Source organism: Strix aluco, chromosome W, assembly GCF_031877795.1.
Source record: "Strix aluco isolate bStrAlu1 chromosome W, bStrAlu1.hap1, whole genome shotgun sequence".
NCBI lineage: Eukaryota > Metazoa > Chordata > Aves > Strigiformes > Strigidae > Strix > Strix aluco.
The window spans coordinates 44,595,331-44,618,546 of record NC_133970.1 but is presented as its reverse complement, the minus strand read 5'-3'; the positions used below and the strand labels follow the sequence as shown (position 1 = coordinate 44,618,546).

The 23,216-nt window shown below is 43.4% G+C and overlaps 1 protein-coding gene across 4 annotated transcripts in view; it reads right to left on the bottom strand.

Moving 5' to 3' along the window:
• Positions 1–23,006, bottom strand: part of LOC141917584 (3-hydroxy-3-methylglutaryl-coenzyme A reductase-like) — a 32,145-nt gene extending 9,139 nt beyond the window's left edge. For 2 of the 4 annotated variants that reach the window (XM_074810907.1, XM_074810911.1), the window contains exons 1-12: positions 22,835–22,920; positions 18,648–18,843; positions 18,120–18,231; positions 17,465–17,552; positions 17,284–17,368; positions 15,736–15,841; positions 4,160–4,266; positions 3,619–3,735; positions 2,990–3,141; positions 1,879–2,123; positions 1,567–1,739; positions 783–977 (exon numbers count right to left, since the gene is read on the bottom strand). In XM_074810907.1, the coding sequence (XP_074667008.1) occupies positions 783–977; positions 1,567–1,739; positions 1,879–2,123; positions 2,990–3,141; positions 3,619–3,735; positions 4,160–4,266; positions 15,736–15,841; positions 17,284–17,368; positions 17,465–17,552; positions 18,120–18,231; positions 18,648–18,812 (1,545 nt within the window). In that variant the 5' untranslated portion in view covers positions 18,813–18,843; positions 22,835–22,920. Of the gene's footprint in view, positions 1–782; positions 978–1,566; positions 1,740–1,878; positions 2,124–2,989; positions 3,142–3,618; positions 3,736–4,159; positions 4,267–15,735; positions 15,842–17,283; positions 17,369–17,464; positions 17,553–18,119; positions 18,232–18,647; positions 18,844–22,815 lie in introns of all 4 variants that reach the window. The other 2 variants (XM_074810908.1, XM_074810910.1) reach the window with 2 other exon arrangements.
• Positions 23,007–23,216: the final 210 nt, after the last annotated feature.

The following is a 23,216-nucleotide window of genomic DNA, read 5'->3' as shown; positions in this document are numbered from 1 at the left end:
CTCGAGTTGGACCGGAGTGGAAAAGTACCTGACGGAAGTCAGTCATCTTGGACCCTATAAATAGCGACCCCAAGTGAGACCCTTTGAGCTCTCCTGGATCACAGCAGGCCTGTGACCAGCATCTCCCCTGAGCTGGGACGCCTCTCAGGTATCAGCTCCTCAAGGTACTGTCTGCCGTCAAAGCCAATGAAGGGCCAGGGTGAAGTCAACCCCCTCAAGTCTCAATTATGGCCCGTTGAGGAATGCCGATGCATTGTGAGTATTTACTCTAAACTCGAGAAGAGGGCAATTTTTACTTTGAGCTAGCTTCTCTTTCACCCACCTCTCTACCTGCCACTGTGTTTGGGTATACACAGTTATTTTCACTAGTGTGGGTACATACATATTTCACTGGATCCAAATACTTTTGTCTGTCTGTGTGTTTGTACATCTTGTGTTTATGAATATACATATATATATAATGATTTAGGATACTTTATAGTAAGTTAGTGTGAATCTTGTCATTTTTGAATCTGTAGTTAAGTTGCTATTTTAACCATAACGTATTTTATGGAATTATTTTGCAAATCCTTAAATTGGTTGATGGTTAAGTGCTGCTAGTCATTAATAAATCTTGATTTGCTGCTAAATCATTACCATCTTAATATTTCCATCCGCAACACACCTCCCACATCAGTTTTGACCAAGCTCATTGTTAACTCATATACATCACTTCAAGCAGATATTTCATAGATTTGGAAAATGGTCTTACAGTGAGTTTTGCTTGTATGCCTTTTACTTACCAAAGAGTAATTGTAATTCCTATAAGGAAGATACTGCAAAGATGAAGGTTCAGGGAGTTTCTTAGATAACATCTGTCTGCGAATAGACACACCTCGCTCCTGAGTTTCCATTACAGTTTCCAGTTTGTATGCAGGAATATGCTTAGCATTAACTAAGCTGATGACCTCAGCATCAGTAAGGAATTTTGCTCCCTTCTGGACATGTAAAGGGTGGGGAGAGAAAGTAATAGATTCTCTTGGTGAAAATCCTTTTAAATGTTTCCAAATGAAAAAGGGTAACAACTTTACTTTGACAATATCAGAGAACATCTAAAGGAACCAACTGTCAATGTCAGGTTTTATAGTAAGACAGGATATGATGAAAAAAATTTTTACTCAGACACCAACTTATGTGTGTACATGATGAAGCTTCAGTTACTTGGTGTGTCATGAATGATGAACCTGCTCCCCCCCCAAATTTTGGGGATAGAGGGATACTCATAATAAAAGATTATTTCTTTACAACTTCAAAAACATACACCAATATGTTTTCCTCACCTGTATTGAAGAAAAAAATGCAACAGAAACTGTCTGGAGCAGAATCGACTTATGAAAGGGTGCTGTTCTGTTTCCCCCCCTTGTTTTGGTCTTCCCCCCCCCCCCCCCCCCCCAAGTTAAAGCCATATAATTCTCTGAAGAATTACATTATGGTCAATAGGATCACTTAAAAGCTGGAAAATGAACTGTAAGAATTTTTAAATCAGATGTTGCAGTAGAGGTTAAAAAAAAGGTTATTTTTCCATACCTCTGCATTTCCAAGTATACAAACACATTCTGCAATAGAACGTGGTTCTTTAGGTAACTTAACTTCTTCCTCTTTTCTATTAAGAAATGAAGAAGTTTCCACAGGGTTGCAACTGCCAAATACAAACGTAGCCTTGGTTGACGACTCTGCTAATACAGGTTTTATAACTTCGGCTGCATAAAGACAATTAAAATTAACTTTGGTTTACAAAAATCTTAAATTTTGATTCCAAATACAACACATTAACACAGATTTCACTATTTTTCCCAAATATTCAGGAATAGGTTCAGACTTTAAAATGCCAGAAATTACCATTTCCATCTTTGGGAACTAAAGCTTCTTCTACTGTGTTAGATATCTGATTGTTTTTCAGAAGTCCGGATTGCTTCCTGCAACAGTTCTCAGGAACCTTTTTCTGGACCATCACTGGAGATTTTATGGGATTCTTCAATGAGAGTGTGGATTCAGTCTCTGCTTGCTCAAAGAAAATATATTTCACAGCAAGGAGAAGGGCTAGTCCAAGAGTGATTACTTGTTCAATATCCATACTGGCCATTCTAAAAAAGACAAATCAAGAAGTAAATACATACAAGTATATACAATTTGTTTATTTATAACAACATTCTGACATCCCTTTGCTTTAGAAAGGGTATTAGTTTGATCATCATTTATACAGTTACTGAATGTCCTGCTAGAAATGTCTTTTGACAGGAATTTCAAGTATGCTAGATTAGGGTAGGTTAGAGAAATCATTCTACAAATTAAGAATTTTTAGATTTCATTAATCATTTTCTAAATCTTAGTTAAAAAGCAGTCCCAGTAAGAGAAATGACTGAAAAATATTCACTATTTAACAGTTATATCAAATTGATTTAACACCTATCTCCCAATGATAAAGTAGAAAGTTTCAATTATCTTTTTCTACCAATGACTACTATGATGCAAGTTGAACTGCTGGGGGGGGGGGGGGGGGGGGGGAACTTAAGAGACAGTTCTGAGTTTTCAGAAATAACATGGAACGACAGCTGCCACTACCTTCAGTTGAGCTGAAGGAAAAGCAGTAATGACATGGCTTTTGCACTTGTATGCGAATGGTCAGTAGCTCTGAATAAATAATTACTCTAGTATAGTCAGAAAATTTATTTTCCAGTGTGTTCTGAAAGGTGTCAGTGCTAGTGGGAAAAGATAGTGTTATGATGCATACAGGACAGCTGACTCCTGATCATGTTCTTATTACTTCAAAATTGAACAAACACCATAATATTGAAATATTTCTTAGGAAATGACATCTCCAGTTCCAAGAAATCCTACAGTTTCCAGATCTGCAAGTTTACAAGTGTCGTACCCTAGGACCATAGCTTGGCAGCACTGGAGAATAGACCCTAATCAAGGAAATACACTTCTCTTCTGTGAAGTGGCCTACCGAGAAAGGTAGAACTGCCATAATGAAACATTAGGTTCAATTCTCTTCGGTGCGTTCTCATCCAATCCCACTGCATTTTCTACAGTACTGTTCTGAGCAGCTGGTTCCACTATCCAGCGACTGTGGGCATGAACAAGAACCAAACCCAGTGACTGTATTAAAAACACAAAACAAATATTAATTTTTCAACTGTAACTAGGTATCTAACCTACTAAGATTAAAGTTTTGGGGTTTTTTTTTGTTTGATTTGTTTCCCATGCCTCAAAAGTCTAAAGCTAAAGACTGATTTCCACACCTCTCATCAACACCATTTTTGGCCTATCATAACACCCATAGCCTTGAACCTGTCCCACCACATTCTTCCTCTTGGCTCAAGTAATAAGCAGAGAAAGCTGAGGGCACTGTAAGGGTAAGAGGGAAAGAATTAGTACACATGAAAAACCATGAGTGTTTTGCACATAAATGGCATACGCAGGAAGACTTTAGGTGTAAATACAGGGGACATTATTAAAAATTACCATGGTAAACTAAACTAATGGGATGCAGAATTCTATAGAAAACAAAAGTTTTATTCATTGCGCCAGAACATCTTACTGATTGCATAACTACAGGTGAAAAAAGCCACAAACCATAATCATTTTGACCCTCTGTGTTACAGGATTTGGTTTATTTTCTTCTTCTTCTAGAACACGAGCAAAATGACTAAGCTGCCATATAGGATGCCCTTCACGACTCTCTCTTGAAAGCTGCAAAAATAACAAAATTAAAAAATAGGTCCTATTTAGTACATATTAGAACCACCAACAAGTGAGCTTCAACACTGTATTTTTATTTGATCATTAGGAAATTACGAACAAGAGTCAGCCTACAGTCTACTGTTTAGCCTATATTAGACTTCAAATAGTGAAAAACCCTAGACAGCCATTAATTTAAAATAGAATATTTACTCTGCTTTAGATCAGAACTCATACTATTGAGTGTGACTCATTTACAGTGGCATTAACAAGTTACTATCCATCAGTTGAGCGACCATCTTTCTGTGCATTCCCTCTGTTCACCTCAAAAGGAAGACAAACATGCTGGTGTATACCTCAGTGAAGAAATGCATAGCCTAGAAAGAAGTACAGGGTTTAAGTACTAAGCTTGATGTTGTCTTGAATTTGATCTTACCTCTAATACCAAGGACACGCAAGCTGGAAAGAAGGTCATAAAGACAAAGTAGTTGGCAAGAACAGACATACAGCCAAAGCAGCACATAATTTCAAGTTGTCGAACACCTACATTTAAAAAAAAAAGTTTTTAACATTTGAATATGCATCAGGCTTTCTATATACTTGAAGCATTGCAGAAGTAAGAAAGAAACCATTAAACTGACACTGCAGACTATAGAGGGAACTGTCTAGATTAATGAAAAACAAGCATGTTAAGCCCTAGTCATTTTGTATTCATTTATTCCAAGCACAATACGTATTTATGGTATGGTATACAGAAAATTTTTAAAGTGTAAATCTAAATAAATATAAAACAGCCAACATTATGTATTGAAATCCCTTGTGAAAGATGGCCAATTAAGTGTTCGGAGAATAAAACAGTACATACCCCACCTACTCTTTCACAAGTCTGGTATCCAGAAAAAGTCAATATGCCATGTCACACATGATTTACAGAACCCCCTTAATAAAGATAAAAGAGCTAACAGTATAAATAATTAAAAAAAAAAAAAAATCAACTACATGCTACACCAAAACATTTTTTTTCCCCTAGATGCAAACAGGAAAACAGTTTATTAACACACATTTCCCTCCTCACGCAAAGGTCCAAAAGAATTTAAAAACCAAATGCTTTGAAAGATGCCTTTAAAGTATGCAACATAGTTTAAAAAACAAACAAAAAAACAAAGCACACACAAAACCAGACAAACAAATAAAAAGCTCCACTTTAGTACTTACTATGGAACTGCAATTTATTTTACAAAGAAATTAGTTATTTGCACATGAAAATCCTTTGCTTATTACATTTCACAGAATCACAGAATCATCTAGGTTGGAAAAGCCCTTGAAGATCATCCAGTCCAACCATTGACCTAACACTGACAGATCCCATCTACACCATATCCCTCAGCGCTGGGTCAACCCGACTCTTAAACCCCTCCAGGGATGGGGACTCCACCACCTCCCTGGGCAGCCCATTCCAACGCCCAACAACCCCTTCTGGAAAGAAATGCTTCCTAATATCTAGTCTAAACCTTCCCCAGCGCAACTTGAGGCCATTACCTCTTGTCCTGTCACTTGTCACTTGGTTCAAGAGACTCATCCCCCCTCTCTGCACCCTCCTTTCAGGGAGTTGTAGAGGGCCATGAGGTCTCCCCTCAGGCTCCTCTTCTCCAGACTAAACCCCCCCAGTTCCCTCAGCCGCTCCCCATCAGACCTGTGCTCCAGACCCTGCACCAGCTCCGTTGCCCTTCTCTGGACACGCTCGAGTCATTCAATGGCCTTTTTGTAGTGAGGGGCCCAAAACTGGACCCACTCATTGAGGTGCGGCCTCACCAGGGCCGAGTCCAGGGGTAAGATCCCTTCCCTGTCCCTGCTGGCCACGCTATGTCTGATACAAGCCAGGATGCCATTGGCCTTCTTGGGCCACTGCTGGCTCCTGTTCAGCCGGCTGTCAATCAACACCCCCAGGTCCCTCTCTGACTGGCAGCTCTCCAGCCACTCCTCCCCAAGCCTGTAGCGCTGCTGGGGGTTGTTGTGGCCCAAGGGCAGCACCCGGCATTTGGTCTTATTGAAACTCCTCCAGTTGGCCTCAGCCCATGGCTCCAGCCTGGCCAGGTCTCTCTGCAGAGCCTCCCTACCCTCGAGCAGATCAACACTCCCACCCAACTTGGTGTCGTCTGCAAACTTACTGAGGGTGCACTCGATCCCCTCGTCTAGATCATCAATAAAGATGTTAAACAGGAGTGGCCCCAAAACCGAGCCCTGGGGGACACCACTCGTGACCGGCCGCCAACCGGATTTAACTCCATTCCCCACAACTCTTTGGGCCCGGCCATCCAGCCAGTGCTTGACCCAGCGAAGTGTGTGCCCATCCAAGCCGCGAGTAGTCAGTTTCGTCAGGAGAATGCTGTGGGAAACGGTGTCAAAGGCCTTACTGAAGTCGAGGTAGACAACATCCACAGCCTTTCCCTCGTCCAATAGTCGGGTCATCTTGTCATAGAAGGAGATCAGGTTTGTCAGGCAGGACCTGCCTTTCATAAACCCATGCTGACTGGGCCTGATCCCCTGGTTGTCCATTATATGACTTTTAATGGCACTCGAGATGACCTGCTCCATGACCTTCCCTGGCACCGAGGTCAGACTGACAGGTCAATAGTTTCCTGGATCCTCCTTCCTGCCTCTCTTGTAGATGGGTGTCACATTTGCCACCCTCCAGTCCAATGGGACCTCCCCAGTCAGCCATGACTTCAGGTAAATCATGGACAGCGGCTTGGCGAGCACATCTGCCAACTCCCTCAGCACCCCTGGGTGTAACCCATCTGGTCCCACAGACTTGTGTGCATCCAAGTGGTGTAGCAGGTCTCTGACCACCTCCTCTTCAACTGTGCTGACCTCAGACTGCTTCCCCTCCCCATCTCCCAGCTCACGAGGCTGGGTGTCCAGGGAACGGCCAGTTCCACTGCTAAAGACTGAGGCAAAGTAGGCGTTGAGCTCCTCAGCCTTTTCCTCATCCTTAGTTACCATGTTTCCCTCTGCATCCAGTAAAGGAGGGAGATTTTCCCTAATCCTCCTTTTGCTGTTAATGAATTTATAGAAACATTTTTTGTTATCCTTAACAGCTGCAGCCAAGTTGAGCTCTAGCTGCGCTTTGGCTCTCCTAATGCTCTCCCTGCATAACTTCACTACATCTTTATAGTCTTCATGAGAGGCCTGGCCCCTCTTCCAAAGGCAATAGATTCTCCTTTTGTTTTTGAGATCCGGCCAAAGGTCCCTGTTTAGCCAGGCCGGTCTCCTTCCCCACCTGCTTGTTTTTCAGCACACGGGAACAGCCCGCTCCTGTGCCTTTAAGACTTCGCTCTTGAAGTATGTCCAGCCTTCCTGGACTCCCATTTCCTTCAAGGCAGCCTCCCAAGGGATTTTGTTAATCAGTCTCTTGAACAGGTCAAAGTCTGCCCTGCGGAAGTCAAAGGTGGCAGTTTTACTGACCCCTCTCTTTGTTTCTCCAAGGATCGAAAACTCAATCATCTCATGATCACTGCACCCCAGACAGCCTCCAACCTTTACCTCCCCCACAAGCTCTTCCCTGTTCACAAGAAGGTCCAGGAGGGCACCTTCCCTGGTCGGCTCACTCACCAGCTGTGTGAGGAAGTTATCCTCCACACATTCCAGGAACCTCCTGGATTGTTCCCTCTCTGCTGTGCTGTGATCCCAGCAGATATCCGGGAGGTTAAAGTCCCCCACAAGAACAACAGCAAGTGACCACGAGATTTCTCCCAACTGTTTGTAGAAAGCTTCATCCCCCTCACTGCTTTGGTTGGGAGGTCTATAGCAGACTCCCACCGCAAGATCTGCTTTATTGGCCCTTAACCTAATCCAAACACTCTCAACCCCATTATCACTGTACTTGATTTCTGAGCCCTCACAGCATTCTCTTACATACAGGGCCACTCCACCACCTCTCCTTCCCTGTCTGTCCCTCCTGAAGAGCTTGTAGCCATCGATGGCAGCACTCCAGTCATGTGAGGCATCCCACCACGTGTCTCTGATAGCTACTATGTCATAGTTCTCATGCTGCATCATGGCTTCAAGCTCCCCCTGTTTGTTGCTCATACTGCGTGCATTGGTATAGATGCACTTGAGATGAGCTAGTGAATCCAACATCTTTTTCTTAGTGTGGGCCCCATTCCCTACCAGACGCTTCTCAGGTGCTTCCACGGTTCCTGAACATCTTTCCCTTCTCTCAAATGAAGTGGCAGAGGGAGAGCCCTCACCAGTCCACCATCCTTCAAGCTTTGGCATGCCTCCCTTAAGCTTGTTCCTAACAGGCCCAGTTATCTCCCCCTCCCCCCTCATATCTAGTTTAAAGCCCTGTCAATAAGCCCTGCTAACTCCTGCCCCAGAATCCTTTTCCCCTGCTGGGACAGCTGCATCCCACCTGTCTCATTTGTCACCAGCAGACCAGGTGCCTTATAAAGCTCGCCATGATCAAAGAACCCAAAATTCCGACAGTGACACCAGTCTCTGAGCCACGTGTTAATCAGATACGTTTTCCACCCTCTCTCAGTGGGTTTCCCTTCCACTTGAGGGATTGATGAAAACATGACCTGAGCTCCCGAGCCTTCAATTAGCCACCCCAGTGCTTTGAAGTCCTTTTTGAGTGACTTAAGACTTCTTTCTGCCACCTCATTGTTACCTGCCTGGATAACCAACAAGGGGTAGTAATCAGAGGGCTGCACCAGACCAGTGATTTTCCTTTTAATATCTCTGACCCGAGCCCCAGGGAGGCAGCAGACCTCTCTGTGGTATGGGGCTGGTCGACATATGGGCCCCTCTGTACCCCTCAGAACGGAGTCACCCACTACAATTACCCTCCTTTTCTTCTTACTTGAAGAAGTCGTAAGTCTTGGGGCTGAGGGACAAGCAGTAGATGACTCACCAGGTGGGTCCTCATTTCCATCTTCAGTTGGCTGGCTGTCTAGTTCCAACACCTCATACCTATTGCATAATGACAGCTGGGAAGGTGAGGAGGGTGGAGGAGGTTTTTGCTTGCCTTTCTGAGGAAAGACCTGACTCCATTCCCCCCTGCCCTCCACATGCCTGCCTTCTGCCTGGTGAGAGGTGGGGAGTCATGTATTTCTTGTAGAGCCTCTACCTGTTGTCTTTGACTCAGAGTGTGGCTCCACCAGTCAATCTCATTTTTGCACTCTTTGATCGTTCTTAACCTTTCTACCTCCTCCCTCAATTCAATCACCTGCCTGAGCAGATCATTTACTTGATCACACCGCACACAGACGGTGTCTCTGACTCCCTCCGATTCAAGTGCCAGGCTCAGGCAATTTTAAAGGAAAGACAACTGCTACTGTACACAGAACTGATGAAGATCAAAAGATTGGGGGGGGGGGAAACACAGTAAGACTGGTTATTTTTAATTTAACTAGAATAACTTTCCTTCACCTGGAGTCATTTTTAGAGACACTAGTTTTTGCAAGAATATGAAATAGGTGTGCATGTACTGAAAGTGTCATTCATTTTTAAGAATGCTGCACCGGGTCTGGCTGAGCCAGAATTGGTTTTCCCCTGTAGCAGCCCTCATGGTGCTGTGTTTGATGTTGGGAGCTGGCAGGGTGTTGATAGCACCCTGGTGGTGTGGCTACTGCTGAGTGGTGCTTACACAGCACCAAGGCTCTTTCCGACATTTCCCCCCCCCACAGTGGGACGGGGTGGGCAAGATCTTGGGAGGGGACACAACCAGGACAGCTGACCCCAACTGACCAAAGGGATATTCCAGACCATCTGACGGCTGCTCAGTATAAAGCTGGGAGAAAGGAGGAAGGGGGTGGGGTCACCCTTGGTCCTCTGAGGCAACCCCTCCGCGTATGGGAGCCCTGCTTCCTGAGAAGGCCCGACATCGCCTGTTCATGGGAAGTAGAGAATAAATCTGTTTGCTTTTTTTTGCTTCCACGTGCGGACCTTTGCTTCGCTTTGCTTATATTAAAACTGCTTTTGTTTTACCCACAAGGGTTGGTTGCTTTTTTTTCCTATCTTATTTTCTTTCTCCTCTTTGCCCTGTTGAGAAAAAAGAGGAAGGGGGGGAAGTGATAGAGCGACTTGGTGGGTACCTGGCATTTAGCCAAGGTCAAACCACCACAGTCTATTTTGGCGCCCAACGTGGGGCGGGACAACGGCAGTTTTATATTAATTGTGCTATAGCTATAGCAGTTAGTAAGCGACAAGCTCTTGTGCTGGTCACGGGTTTGTTGATTGCTCTGCTTATCTTGATTTTGCTAAGCTCGGGAACATGCTGGAAGAAATTGGGAACATCATGAGTGGTTTTATTCTGCAGGCTCCCGAGGTACTTATTCACCCTTATGTTAGCTCTTTGATACTGTTCATTAATGCTGTTCGCCTGTTGTGGGCTGTGTGGAGCTCGTTAGGTTTTTGGTGTAAGAGAAGGCAAATTTGGGGTGAGTCAATACCAAAATGTGCCCTGAGGTGGCCTGTCCCTGGGTGGCAGGGGGAGTGGAAGGATTTGGGCAGATTCCTAGGACGGTTATCACCTCCTGTAGCCTGGGATCTTACCCCTGAACAGGCAAGCAACCCCGCAAAATTGACACAACACCTGATAGAAGGGTGCCTTGCCTATCCCAGTGAAAATCAGCAACTCCCAGCGCTGTACTGGGGCCTGGCCTGTGCTTATCGAGCTGCAGTTCAGTGCTCTCAAAGGACTGTGGTGGAGATGGGAACTCAAACAAAAACAACAACAGCAGAGATTGCCCCAGTAGTAAAAAAGAAACAGTGGACAAGGAGAACAACAGGGCCATACCCTCGATTAATAAGGGACGAAAAAGAGGAGGAAGAAGCGGGTCCTTCAGCAAAGCGGTCAGAAGAGGGAATAACAGAACTCAAACAGGAGGCAGAAACTACCCGGTCCCTGACGTCATCAGAACTGCGAGATCTGCGGAAAGACTATCGCCGCCAGCCGGGTGAGCGGATTGCTGCCTGGCTGCTTCGATGCTGGGATAATGGGGCTGATGCTCAGCAGCTGGAAGGTAAGGAAGCCCAACAGCTGGGTTCCCTTGCTAGAGATCGAGGAATTGAAAGGGGAATTGGAAAAGAGACAGCAATTTGCAGTCTGTGGAGACGGCTCCTTTCAAGTGTTAAAGCAAGATATCCTTTCAAGGAAGATCTTACGGACAACTCCCCAGGGAAGTGGGCTACTGCGGATGAAGGTGTCCAGTACCTGAGAGAACTAGCAGTGCTGGAAGTCATCTATGGTGATCCAGATAATGATGAAGCCCCTAAAAATCCAGAGGATGTCCTGTGCACACGGGCCATGTGGAGGAAGGTGATTAAAGGTGCGCCATCCTCGTATTCTGCTGGCTTGGCTGCGATGTACTATCCAGAAATGGATGTGGGAGAAGGACCAAGATGTACACCAACTGTGGAGGCAGTCTCTTCCTGGCTTCAGAACTTTGAAGAGAGTCTTGGTACCTCCTCATCTCTACGGGCGAGTGCCTTAGATGTCAGGAGCACCCCAAGAAATCAGTTCTCTTCCGCCCCAGTCAGAGGGAAAGGGAAACCCAGGCGCATGACACGTGGCGAACTTTGGTTCTTCCTGCGTGACCAGGGGGAGGACATGAGGAAGTGGGATGGTCAACCCACCTTCAAGTTGGAAGCTCGTGTACATGAATTAATTGCGAGGAAAGACCCCTGCCAAGAAGAAGACATCCAAGAAGGTTGTTAATGTAGCTGGTGTGAAACCGCAAGAAAGTAATCAGCGATCTCCCAGATACAGGAAGACTGAGATCACCTCCCTTGGCCCTGATGAAGGAATCTCCGGCCTGGCACGGCAAGGGTCAGACAGTGAATACTCTGACCAAGAACAGGAATAGAGGGCCCCTGCCTCCAGCCAGGAGGAGGAAAGGGATGATCGGGTGTATTGGACAGTGTGGATTCGATGGCCTGGCACATCAAATCCACAGAAGTACCAGGCTTTAATCGACACCGGGGCACAGTGTACATTAATGCCATCAAGTTATAGAGGGGCAGAACCTATCTGGATCTCAGGAGTGACAGGCGGATGTCAAGAACTGTCAGTACTGGAGGCCGAGGTTAGCTTGACCGGGGACAAGTGGGAAAAACATCCCATTGTAACTGGCCCAGAAGCCCCTTGTATCTTGGGCATTGACTACCTCAAGAGGGGGTATTTCAAAGACCCAAAAGGATACCCATGGGCTTTTGGTGTGGCCAGTGTGAACACAGAGAAGGTCAAGCAGTTGTCTAATCTGCCTGGCCTCTCGGAAGATCCTTTTGTTGTAGGACGGTTGCGAGTTGAAGAACAACAGGTGCCAATTGCTATGAGGACCCTGCACCGACGGCAGTATCGCACGAACCCAGACTCTCTGGCTCCCATCCAAGAACTGATCCGTCAAATGGACAGCCAAGGTGTCATCAGTAAGACACATTCACCTTTTAATAGCCCAATATGGCCAGTGCAAAAGTCTGACGGAGGGTGGAGGTTGACAGTAGACTATCGTGGCCTGAACGAAGTGACACCACCACTGAGTGCTGCTGTACCAGATATGTTAGAGCTCCAATATGAACTGGAGTCAAAGGCAGCCAAGTGGTACGCCACAATTGACATTGCCAATGCATTCTTTTCAATTCCTTTGGCAGAAGAGTGCAGGCCACAGTTTGCTTTCATGTGGAGGGGTGCCCAGTATACCTGGAATCGACTGCCCCAGGGGTGGAAGCACAGCCCCACTATTTGTCATGGACTAATTCAAACTGCACTGGAAAAGGGTGATTGATGCCCCTGAACATCTACAGTACATCGATGGCATCATTTTTTGGGGCAACAAGGCAGAAGAAGTGTTCAAGAAAGGACAAAAAGTAATTGAGATTCTTCTGAAAGCTGGGTTTGCCATAAAGAAAAGCAAGGTCAAGGAACCAGCACAGGAGATTCAGTTCTTGGGAATAAAATGGCAAGATGGACGCCGTCATGTGCCTATGGATGTCGTCAACAAGATAGCAACTATGTCTCCACTGACCAACAAGAAGGAAACACAAGCTTTCTTAGGACTTGTGGGATTTTGGAGGATGCACATTCCAGGTTACAGTCAGCTGGTGAGCCCTCTCTATCAAGTAACCCGAAAGAAGAACCATTTTGAGTGGGGTCTTGAGCAACAACAAGCCTTTGAGCACATCAAACAGGAGATAGCTCGGGCGGTAGCTCTTGGGCCTGTTCGGACAGGACCAGCTGTGCAAAACGTACTTTACACATCAACTGGGGAGCATGGCCTCACATGGAGCCTCTGGCAGAAGATACCAGGTGAAACTCGGGGTCGACCATTAGGATTTTGGAGCCGGGGATATCGAGGATCAGAAGCCCACTACACTCCAACTGAAAATGAGATATTGGCAGCATATGAGGGGATTCGAGCCACTTCAGAAGTTGTTGGTACAGAAGCACAGCTCCTCTTGGCACCGCGAGTGCCTGTGTTACATTGGATGTTCAAAGGAAACATCCCTTCTACGCACCATGCAGCCAGTGCTACCTGGAGTAAATGGGTGGCGTTAATCACGCAACAAGCTCGACTGGGAAAACCCAACCGTCCAGGGATCCTGGAAGAGATCTTGGACTGGCCAGAAGGTAGAGATTTTGGAGCACTGCCTGAGGAGGTGGCTCGTGCCCAAGAGGCACCGCCATATAATGAGTTACCAGAAGATGAAAGGCAGTATGCTCTGTTTACTGATGGATCCTGTCGTGTGGTAGGAAACCATCGGAAGTGGGAAGCTGCTGTGTGGAGCCCCACAAGACAAGTCATTGAGGCCACTGAAGGAGAGGGCGAGTCAAGTCAGTTTGCAGAAGTAAAAGCGATCCAACTAGCCCTAAAGATTGCTGAACGAGAAAAGTGGCCAGTACTGTATCTCTACACTGACTCCTGGATGGTGGCTAACGCCCTGTGGGGGTGGCTACAGGAGTGGAAGAAGACCAATTGGCAGCGCAGAGGTAAACCCATCTGGGCTGCTGCACTGTGGCAGGACATCGCTGCCCGAGTGGAAAACGTGGCTCTAAAGGTACGTCATGTAGATGCCCACGTGCCCAAAAGCCGTGCCACCGAAGAACATCAAAACAATGAGCAAGTAGACAAGGCTGCTAAAATTGAAGTAGCTCAGCTGGACCTGGACTGGGAGCGCAAGGGTGAGCTATTTGTAGCTCGATGGGCCCATGAAACATCCGGGCATCTCGGGAGAGATGCAACGTACAGATGGGCTCGTGATCGAGGGGTGGACCTGACCATGGAGGCCATCTCACAGGTCACTCGTGAATGCGAAACATGTGCTGCAATCAAGCGAGCCACACGAGTAAAGTCTCCCTGGAACAGAGGGCGATGGCTGAGTTTTCGATATGGCGAGGCCTGGCAAATTGACTATATTGGACCATTGCCACGAACACGCCAAGGCAAGCGCTACATACTCACCATGGTGGAAGCAACTACTGGTTGGCTCGAAACGTACCCTGTAAATCATGCCACTGCCCGAAATACCATCTTAGGTCTTGAAAGGCAAATTTTATGGTGACATGGTACTCCTGAAAGAATCGAATCAGACAATGGGACCCATTTTCGAAATAATCTCATAAACTCCTGGGCAAAGAAACACGGCATTGAGTGGGTGTATCACATCCCTTATTACCCACACGCGTCTGGAAAGATTGAAAGATACAATGGACTGTTGAAGACTATGTTGAGAGCATTGGACAATGGGGGATGGAAGCACTGGGATATAAATTTAGCAGAAGCCACTTGGCTAATTAACACCAGAGGATCTGTTAACCGTCCTGGTCCTGCCCAAACCAAACCCCTTCATACGGTGGGAGGAGATAAGGTCCCTGTAGTACACACAGGGCAATGGCTGGGGAAGGCAGTGTGGATTGCTCCTCCCTTGGGAAAAGGCAAGCCCACTCGTGGGATTGTTTTTGCTCAGGGACCTGGATGTACTTGGTGGGTAATGCGGGAGGATGGGGCTACTCAGTGTGTGCCTCCAGGAGATTTAACCTTGGGGGGGAAATAATCTGTGGGTTGAGTTGTATGTTGCAGGAAGTGATGGAGGAAGTAGGAACGACGAAGAGTGAACCAGATACGTGCGATGATGACCCAAACCTAGCCGGTGCTGGAGTCCAGCAGTCAAACATACTGCTCTGTCCTGAACATCCATCTTGACAGATGGGAGCCAAGTCACTGAACATCTGGAGGAGTGAAGAAAGCTTACGGAATGGATAAATGAGTGTTATGTGGGACCTGGGCATGATGTAAATGGTATGGAATAAGGGGTGGAGACTGTACCGGGTCTGGCTGAGCCGGAGTTGGGTTTCCCCTGTAGCAGCCCTCATGGTGCTGTGTTTGATGCTGGGAGCTGGCAGGGTGTTGATAGCACCCTGGTGGTGTGGCTACTGCTGAGTGGTGCTTACACAGCACCAAGGCTCTTTCCGACATTTCCCCCCCTCCCACAGTGGGACGGGGTGGGCAAGATCTTGGGAGGGGACACAACCAGGACAGCTGACCCCAACTGACCAAAGGGATATTCCAGACCATCTGACGGCTGCTCAGTATAAAGCTGGGAGAAAGGAGGAAAGGGGGGGGGTCACCCTTGGTCCTCCGAGGCAACCCCTCCGCGTATGGGAGCCCTGCTTCCTGAGAAGGCCCGACATCGCCTGTTCATGGGAAGTAGAGAATAAATCTGTTTGCTTTTTTTTGCTTCCGCGTGCGGACCTTTGCTTCGCTTTGCTTATATTAAAACTGCTTTTGTTTTACCCACAAGGGTTGGGTTGTGGTTTTTTTTTTTCCTATCTTGTTTTCTTTCCCCTCTTTGCCCTGTTGAGAAAAAAAAGGGAAGGGGGGGAAGTGATAGAGCAACTTGGTGGATACTTGGCATTTAGCCAAGGTCAAACCACCACAAATGCCCAAGAGAAAATTTTAGCAGCTGCTTTAAGATGTTAACAGGAATGATGGGAACGATACATGGTCTCACCTGACATAGTACCAACACCAATCACAAGACACTCCACAAGTGCATCCAGTGTAAATGTAGGGCCTAAAATTGCCATTCCACGTGAAATATTTTCTCTTACTTCATCCTAAAAATAAAAATTTTTGTACATTACCATAAAGACTAAAATCAAAGTAAGTGAGTGCACATAACGTGATTAGTACATGATTAGTAAATTGAGTAGTATCATGGTGATAAGGCCTTATAAAACAGAGGTTGAAAATGAACTATTATGAGATAATACATTCTTTAAATTGCTTCATTTCCCATAAGTTATTATACTTTAACAGTCTTTATTTACACAACAAGATTACTTAATATTGAAAGTCTCCACCTTTGGCTCATCAGTATTCTAAGCTCCTACAACCCTGATGGGCACAGACTTTAAAGCATATTCAGAACAGGACTTCTACATTTTAAGACATAAAATAGAAGCCACTTATGTCATGGCATCTCAGAAGTTCTTGCAACCACATATCTGTATCCTAACTTTTATTATTATTTTTTTTAAATTATTTAACTCCCTAGACTCAGCTGTCAGAAAAGAGGACATAAAAGATACTAAAACTTTCTTTCCCCTGAGGAGAAATGGATTTCCTCCAGAAGACAGGCATGGAAAACTCTAGAGGTCTGCTGCTGTTTTGGTGGTGGTTTGGGGGAAGGGGGAGAGAAACTGTGGTGAAAACCTAATTGTGAAATACTTTCTTGAAAATTAATAGAGATTTCTGTACTCATAATTATTATATAATAATATACAACACACTATAATATTGCATACATAGAACATGTACAATACACTCATATATACAATGTTACAGTATATTACTGTATGTTATATTGTATTTTTGTCACAGTTATTATGCTCAATTACCATGTACAGTATTTTGTAGGTACAAATGAGTTTCACTAAAAATACTTTTATTTCAGAACTTAGAATATTAGGAAATGACCATTCCAATGTACAATGGGCAAGATATACTGTCGATCCTTCGTGTTGTGTTGTGTTAATTGCATTAGAGCATGAACATGTATCTACACATATACCATGTTTGTTCTGCTAAGATTTTTGTCTAGAAAATATGCTTTTTTCTGTATCGGTATTATAACATTAAATGCCTATTTATATACTGCTCCTGAGCCCTACAAATTAACTTTTTTCTATCATTAAATGGAAGACTTCGATCTAGGAACTCTACCCTCCATAATAGAGCTATAAGCATTGCTTATAGAACTTTAAAGTTCTGAACCTATAAAGTACTCATACATACAATTAACTTGGCTCACATGATTATGCACACTAATTTTACAGTGTTATTCACTTGAACACTGATCTGAATAAAAGACAATACGGAATATAGAATATGGATTAAATCTGATCATTTTTATATTTTGCTAATACAGTATTCTCCTGTATGTCTCTCCACCTGGATTATTCATTTTTGAATATTAAAATCAAAAGCTCCATTGCAAAAACTAAACAAACAAAACCCCCAACCAAACAAACAAAAAACAAACAAAAAAACCCCTGACCTGTGAGTTGGAACTAAGTGCAAATTTGGCTAATGCACTTGCTCTTGAAAGATCAATCAGAAGCAAGAAGAACGGTAAAGCTTCACTGAAAAAGAGGCATAAGTTAAGAGTAAAATTCAAGGTGTATTGTACAGGAAAGAAAATTCAAGCAAGAAATCCAGAATAACAATTAATTACTTACTTTAAACCTGTCAATTCTTTATCCAAAAAGTGAATTACCACTGTACTAAAAACAAAACTTGAGAAGATTGTGAAGAGGCCAGCAATACCTTTAGGGGGAAGAAAAAAAAAAAAAAAAAAGAAAAATTCTTTTTTATATATATTGGGAGAGAAAAGAAAAAAGAAAAAGGAAGAAAGAAACACTATACTTTTAGATCAATTCTGAAGCAAAGAAATGGCAATTCTCACCTCTCAGAGTGAATAAATGGCAGTTGAGATACAAACTGATGAGGATGCTATTTTTATACAGATATTTAAATCTAAAATTTGTACTGCATTCTAAGTAAGACTGTGAGAAAAGCCACAAATCTTCTCACTTATCAGCAAAACTGAAAACTGGCTTAAATGGCTCTATATTTTGAACTTCACACAGTAAGCAATTATTTCAATAATCACATTTCCAATGTTTATATAATCCTACACCATCTCTCTTAAAAAAAAGAATTGCAGTTTTATGCAGAACATTTATTCTGCTATGTAGCAAAGAATTAAAAGAACCCTGTTCTGTACATAAGTATTAAAACTCTTATATTTATTACCAATTTACATTTTAAAAATAAATTAAAATGCATACAGCAAATAAAAAAATAGTTAAAAAAAAAAATCAGATACAGTACCTAAAATGTATTTTGACCCAAGCTGCCTTAGGTTCTGAAACTGGAAATATATATAAAGGATTGCTATACAGCGTGTGATTGTCAGGATGATGATGTCACTGCTCAGAACATCCTGTTTGAAATACAAAGTTATTTAGTTAGCTTTTACATTAAGTAGTAACTTGCTGTTAAGTTTCAGTAGCAAAAAAAAAAAATCCATTGTGAAGCTGCACTAAAAATGAAACTTTGGAATAAAATAAGTATCACTGCTAGTCTGTCTTAAAAATATTAAAATATTGCAAACAATATGAATATAAAATGCTTGCTCACTAGATACCATGCCACTGAAAGTTAGGCTTAATGAAAACCTTCTGTAGGTGCATCACTGATTGCATCCAGCTTTAATATCCAGCATGGGAAAAGAAGGCAATAAAGAAATTTCTGTATAGCTACTTTCCTCCTAATACATCACAACCTGATCTTATTCTACAGAAAACCCTGCATCTACAGATTAACAGTAAGTACTATAACATGAATTTAAATCCTTACTTCTTCAAGTTTGGGGCACTCATAATTCCAGCCACATATCTTATCATTCCCAGTGAACATCTTCATGGACATCATACAGATGGTGAGAGTCACTGTTCCCACAATGACTTCCCATGGATGAGAGGCTACAAAAAGGCCATGCATTCGAAATAGTCTGGACAACATTTTCAAGTAGAGAAAAACAGTCTTAGCAAACCTGCAACAAAAGAATATTTCATATAAGCAAGTATGAGATTCGAGGAAAAAAAGATAGAGCTATATAAATTTTGGCAAGTCATCTCTCAGGAAGAAAAAAAAACCAAACCAAAAGCCCCCCAAAAACTCAAACCAAAACCAGTTAAGTAACAGATGAGTAAGGAAACTCATCTTCACCTTTCAACTTTCCACATAAAACACATTCATTTCTAATCTTCTGAAATACAATATGATCTGCTCCTGCCTTCTCAATCCTTTTCTTTTAATACACAACTACCTTGTTTATTCAAAAAGTCTTACTAACAAGACTCCACCACTTTCATGACATCTCTTAGTATCTTCCTGTCACACAATTTTGATAATACCACTTAGACTCCAACTTCTTGTTTTTACCTCCCTTCTATGCAAGCACTCACTAAATTCTGTTACTGCTTTCTACTCACTCTTCCTACCAAAAAATATTGATTAACTTTATTTTAACTATATAAATTACCAACAAACCATTGTTGGTAATGCTCAACTTCAACAACAGGAATTGCAATGTTATCTTCGTCTTCTCTACTTCTCAATACTCTTTGGTGATTCAAGTTAATCACATTTAAAACAGTTCTTTCTTCATCTGAAACACATGAATCCTTCTCTGCTTTTCTCATCACACAAAATCAACAACTTATAAGACTCTGTGATGAACATTAACTATATAACTATATCCTAGAGTTCAAAAGATGCTTAAATAGCAATCTGACTTAGAGACATTGTATAGTTCAGTATTTACATGTACAAACCTAGTGTTACTGATTGTTAGTGATTTGTTATTAATTTGAGCTGATTTTAATGTTTTTTGAGTTTTAGTGATTTTGATAAGGAATGATTAGGCCTAATCAATTAAATGGAATTTTACAGGAGTATCGGTTTTATAAAAAGATAGCAGCATAATGTTTTAAGTAGTCATGGAAATATTGTATTTAGTTCAGAGTAACCATATAACCAGTCATGCTGCTACAAAGTCCTTTGTAAAATCCCAGGCTAAGGCTGCATAGGTTAGTAATAATTATAAACTAGATTTCTATTCAAAGAATAAGACTCATGATGAGGTATCATTGTTAGACTGTTCGATGAGAACGATTTATTGCCCTGTAGACCAGGTGTTCTAATAGATACATTTGTGAAAGGGCCTCGAAGCATGTTAAAATTGCAATGTGAGCCAAAGTCCTTGAGACAAGGATATTGGAGGGTCTTTCTTTTGAGTCAGTGGTCTGTGGTGGTTGCAAAAGCAGCCCCCCGACTCAGTTGAGGACTCAAGTGCGCATGACTGGAAAGAGGTGGGAATAAGAAAATGAGTTACGGGAATTATCATGTTTATGTATGAGAATTTGTTTATGATGTATTGCTGTATCCAATATAATCAGCATGCTACACGGGTTAGGTGTGTGCTGTTGGTGAGATGACAAGTTCCCCATGCACCCGGCCATTAATAAAGGAGTGTCTGCTTATCTACATCACATTGGTGTCAATAAGTTCTTTTATCCTGTTTGGTGACACTAGCACTGTGGAGATTTCAATAGAGGATCGAGGGCTCTACACACCGTCACTTCAAAGTGCCTTAAAAGTAACAATCAGGCCTCTGGGAAGACAGTCTAGTATTACTTCTTTTGCTTGGACATCATAAATGAAGCTGTCATTCAATGGAGAAAAATAATAGACATGGCAAATCTATCTGCTTAGTGTTACTGAAGATACCAGAATCATCTTGGTTTCCTACCAATGCCAATCTAGATCATATGAGCATCAATAGCACCAATATATTTTTATTTATCCTTCCATGGTGAAGGTGTAGCAGGATTTTCACAGCTGATTGAACCAACTGGGGAAAATCATTGAAAGGACTGCCTTCCTTATGAACAAATTCTTTCATTTCCTGACAGAAGACTTTAAGAAAACAAACAAAACCAACAACAAACACACAACAGAAATCTCCTTTTAAAGTCATCATTATCCTTAGTTTTTCCCTGTGTAATATAATCTATATACTATTCTGTAAATTTATGTTCTTGCAAAACTGTTCCAAAGTGGTATTATGGTTTTTCCTCAGCAGCATGGAAGGTATCTTTTAAACAGAAAAACTAAATTAAGACATAGCCAGAGGAATATCTTAGTACCAAAGATTTTCAAACAAAGCAAAAAATAGAAAAGGCATAGCAATACCCTATGAAAATACTAATACTTTTGACTACCACACTGTTTCAGGAAAATCAGAATTAGTACTTACTACATGACTATATAGGGTCCTAGCAGTCCTAAAATTAGTAATACAACTCCTAAATTCTGACAGTTGGAATTATTATCTAGGCAATTAAATTGTTATTAGATCTAGAAAGATTCTAAAATTTTTTTTCAGATATTACTTCTCACATTTCTAAGCAAAACTAGTAAGTGTTCATAAAATTCAATTAGGGAAAAATGCATTGATTTGATTATGGAAATAACTCTCTATAATATCTATTATTAGTCAATGTTTTATAATTAACTGCTGCTATGAAATACAGGATGCCTCTGCTGACCTTGGGGTTAACTGAGTAGCAGTAACTCCTAATCTAAAAGGGTTGTTTAAAGCCTTCATGTTTATTTAACCTGCCTGAAGTGCATGTTTTATTTTTTTGCTACGCAACTGGCATTTCTGGAAAACATTGATGATTTCATGCACTGATTCTGCACTACTGAGTGCTGTAAAGAAAATTCAATGCATATTATCAGTTCATATTCCTAATTCTCTTTAAAATATTTTTATAGCTACACTAATTTATGGCTTGAAGTTAGCAAGACATAACTTTAAATATAAAGCTGAAATTCATCATTAACATGATTTTGTTAAATTACAAAATGGTGGTTCAAAAGGGATGCTTTATAAATCCTAAATCCTATTCATTTCCTGCTTGCCTTTGTTTTCAATCAAAAATTTCCAGATCCGTTCTGGGAATCAAAACAAAATACAAACAAAAGACCCAACTGCGACCCCTTCAAAAGCTTAACCAGAGTGTAAAAAGCAAACTAGATTGGTTGTATGTAATGCTTTAGAGCATTAATCTGCTACTTAACTGTACCACTATTCATCTTAAAATTCCCAAGATTTGTCACAGAGCTCTCACTAACCTCAGAGCAATCCTCTACAAAAACCATCTATTAGATCAGCATAAATTTCCTATCTTTTGTTGGCTGACTGAGCAATATCTACAGTATTATAAAGGAATCGAGCGGCAAAAATAGCTGAACAAAAACCTGTGCAGAGCTCACCTGAAAAGCATATGACACCACCCAGACTGTGTCAAACTGTCAAGTAGCGTTTTTTGTTTTTAAAAATAGAAACCACACTCACGCATGCCCATCACTGTAGCGCCTCAAATCCCTTGCGAAAGGCTGGGGGCACAGCCCTCCAATGTGAACTAGGCTGGGCCGTCCGCGGAGCAGGGCCACCCGCAGCCCGCTGGAAGCCGGCACAGGGGCCGGAGGGGAGGTAGGGGGGCGCGTCACGGGGAAGGCTGAGTTTCTCCCTACAGCCGCAGAGCCCCCGCGCGTTGCCGGTCAGAGAACTGGCGAGGCCCTCACAACGACAGTCCGTCCAGGGGCGCTGTGGGTAGCAGGTGCCGCGGACAGCCTTCCTCAGCCCCATGGCCCACCCCGTGGGGCCGCACTCCCCGACATCAAGGAAAAGGCACCAGGGCAGCGGCTTTGACCTTTCCCACCCACCACCCAGGGCAGCAGGTAAGGCGGGCCGGAACGCTGGGCCGCCGCCCCTCCCTGGGGGCATCTATGGCAACAGTGCCCGCCCCTGCATCACAGTTATCCGGCTGACCTCCGAAGAGCCTCTCGGGGCCCAGAGCCACAGCCTGTCCCCCGGCCACGGGGGATCCATGTCGAAACGGCGGGCTGTCCACACCGCACCTGACTCAAACGCAACCCTCATGCCCTTCCCTACCTCACCGGTCCCCGCTCACCATCCTAGCGCTGCACCGCCGCATACAAACTATACCTTCCTCCTTCCCGCCGCGCTGAGGACTAAAGCTGCTGCTCCTCTCCGAGCAAGGACACCCAGGGCGGGGCACGACACACCAGCCACCACCCATCACCCGATCATTCAGCCAATGGTGAGGGCCCGGCACACTCAGCCCGCACCGCGTCACTCGTTGCGTCGCCGGGATGAACACCGTACAACTCGAAACTCGATCAGGAGCAAGGAACACGCCATCTCACCATAAGCTACTCGCCAATGGACGCCCGCGCTCCTCTCTTCTTATTTCCTGATTGGGCGGCAGGATACAGCTTATTTACATATGCTGATTGACTGACAGGCTGGCTGTCCTGAGTTGCGCACCCGAC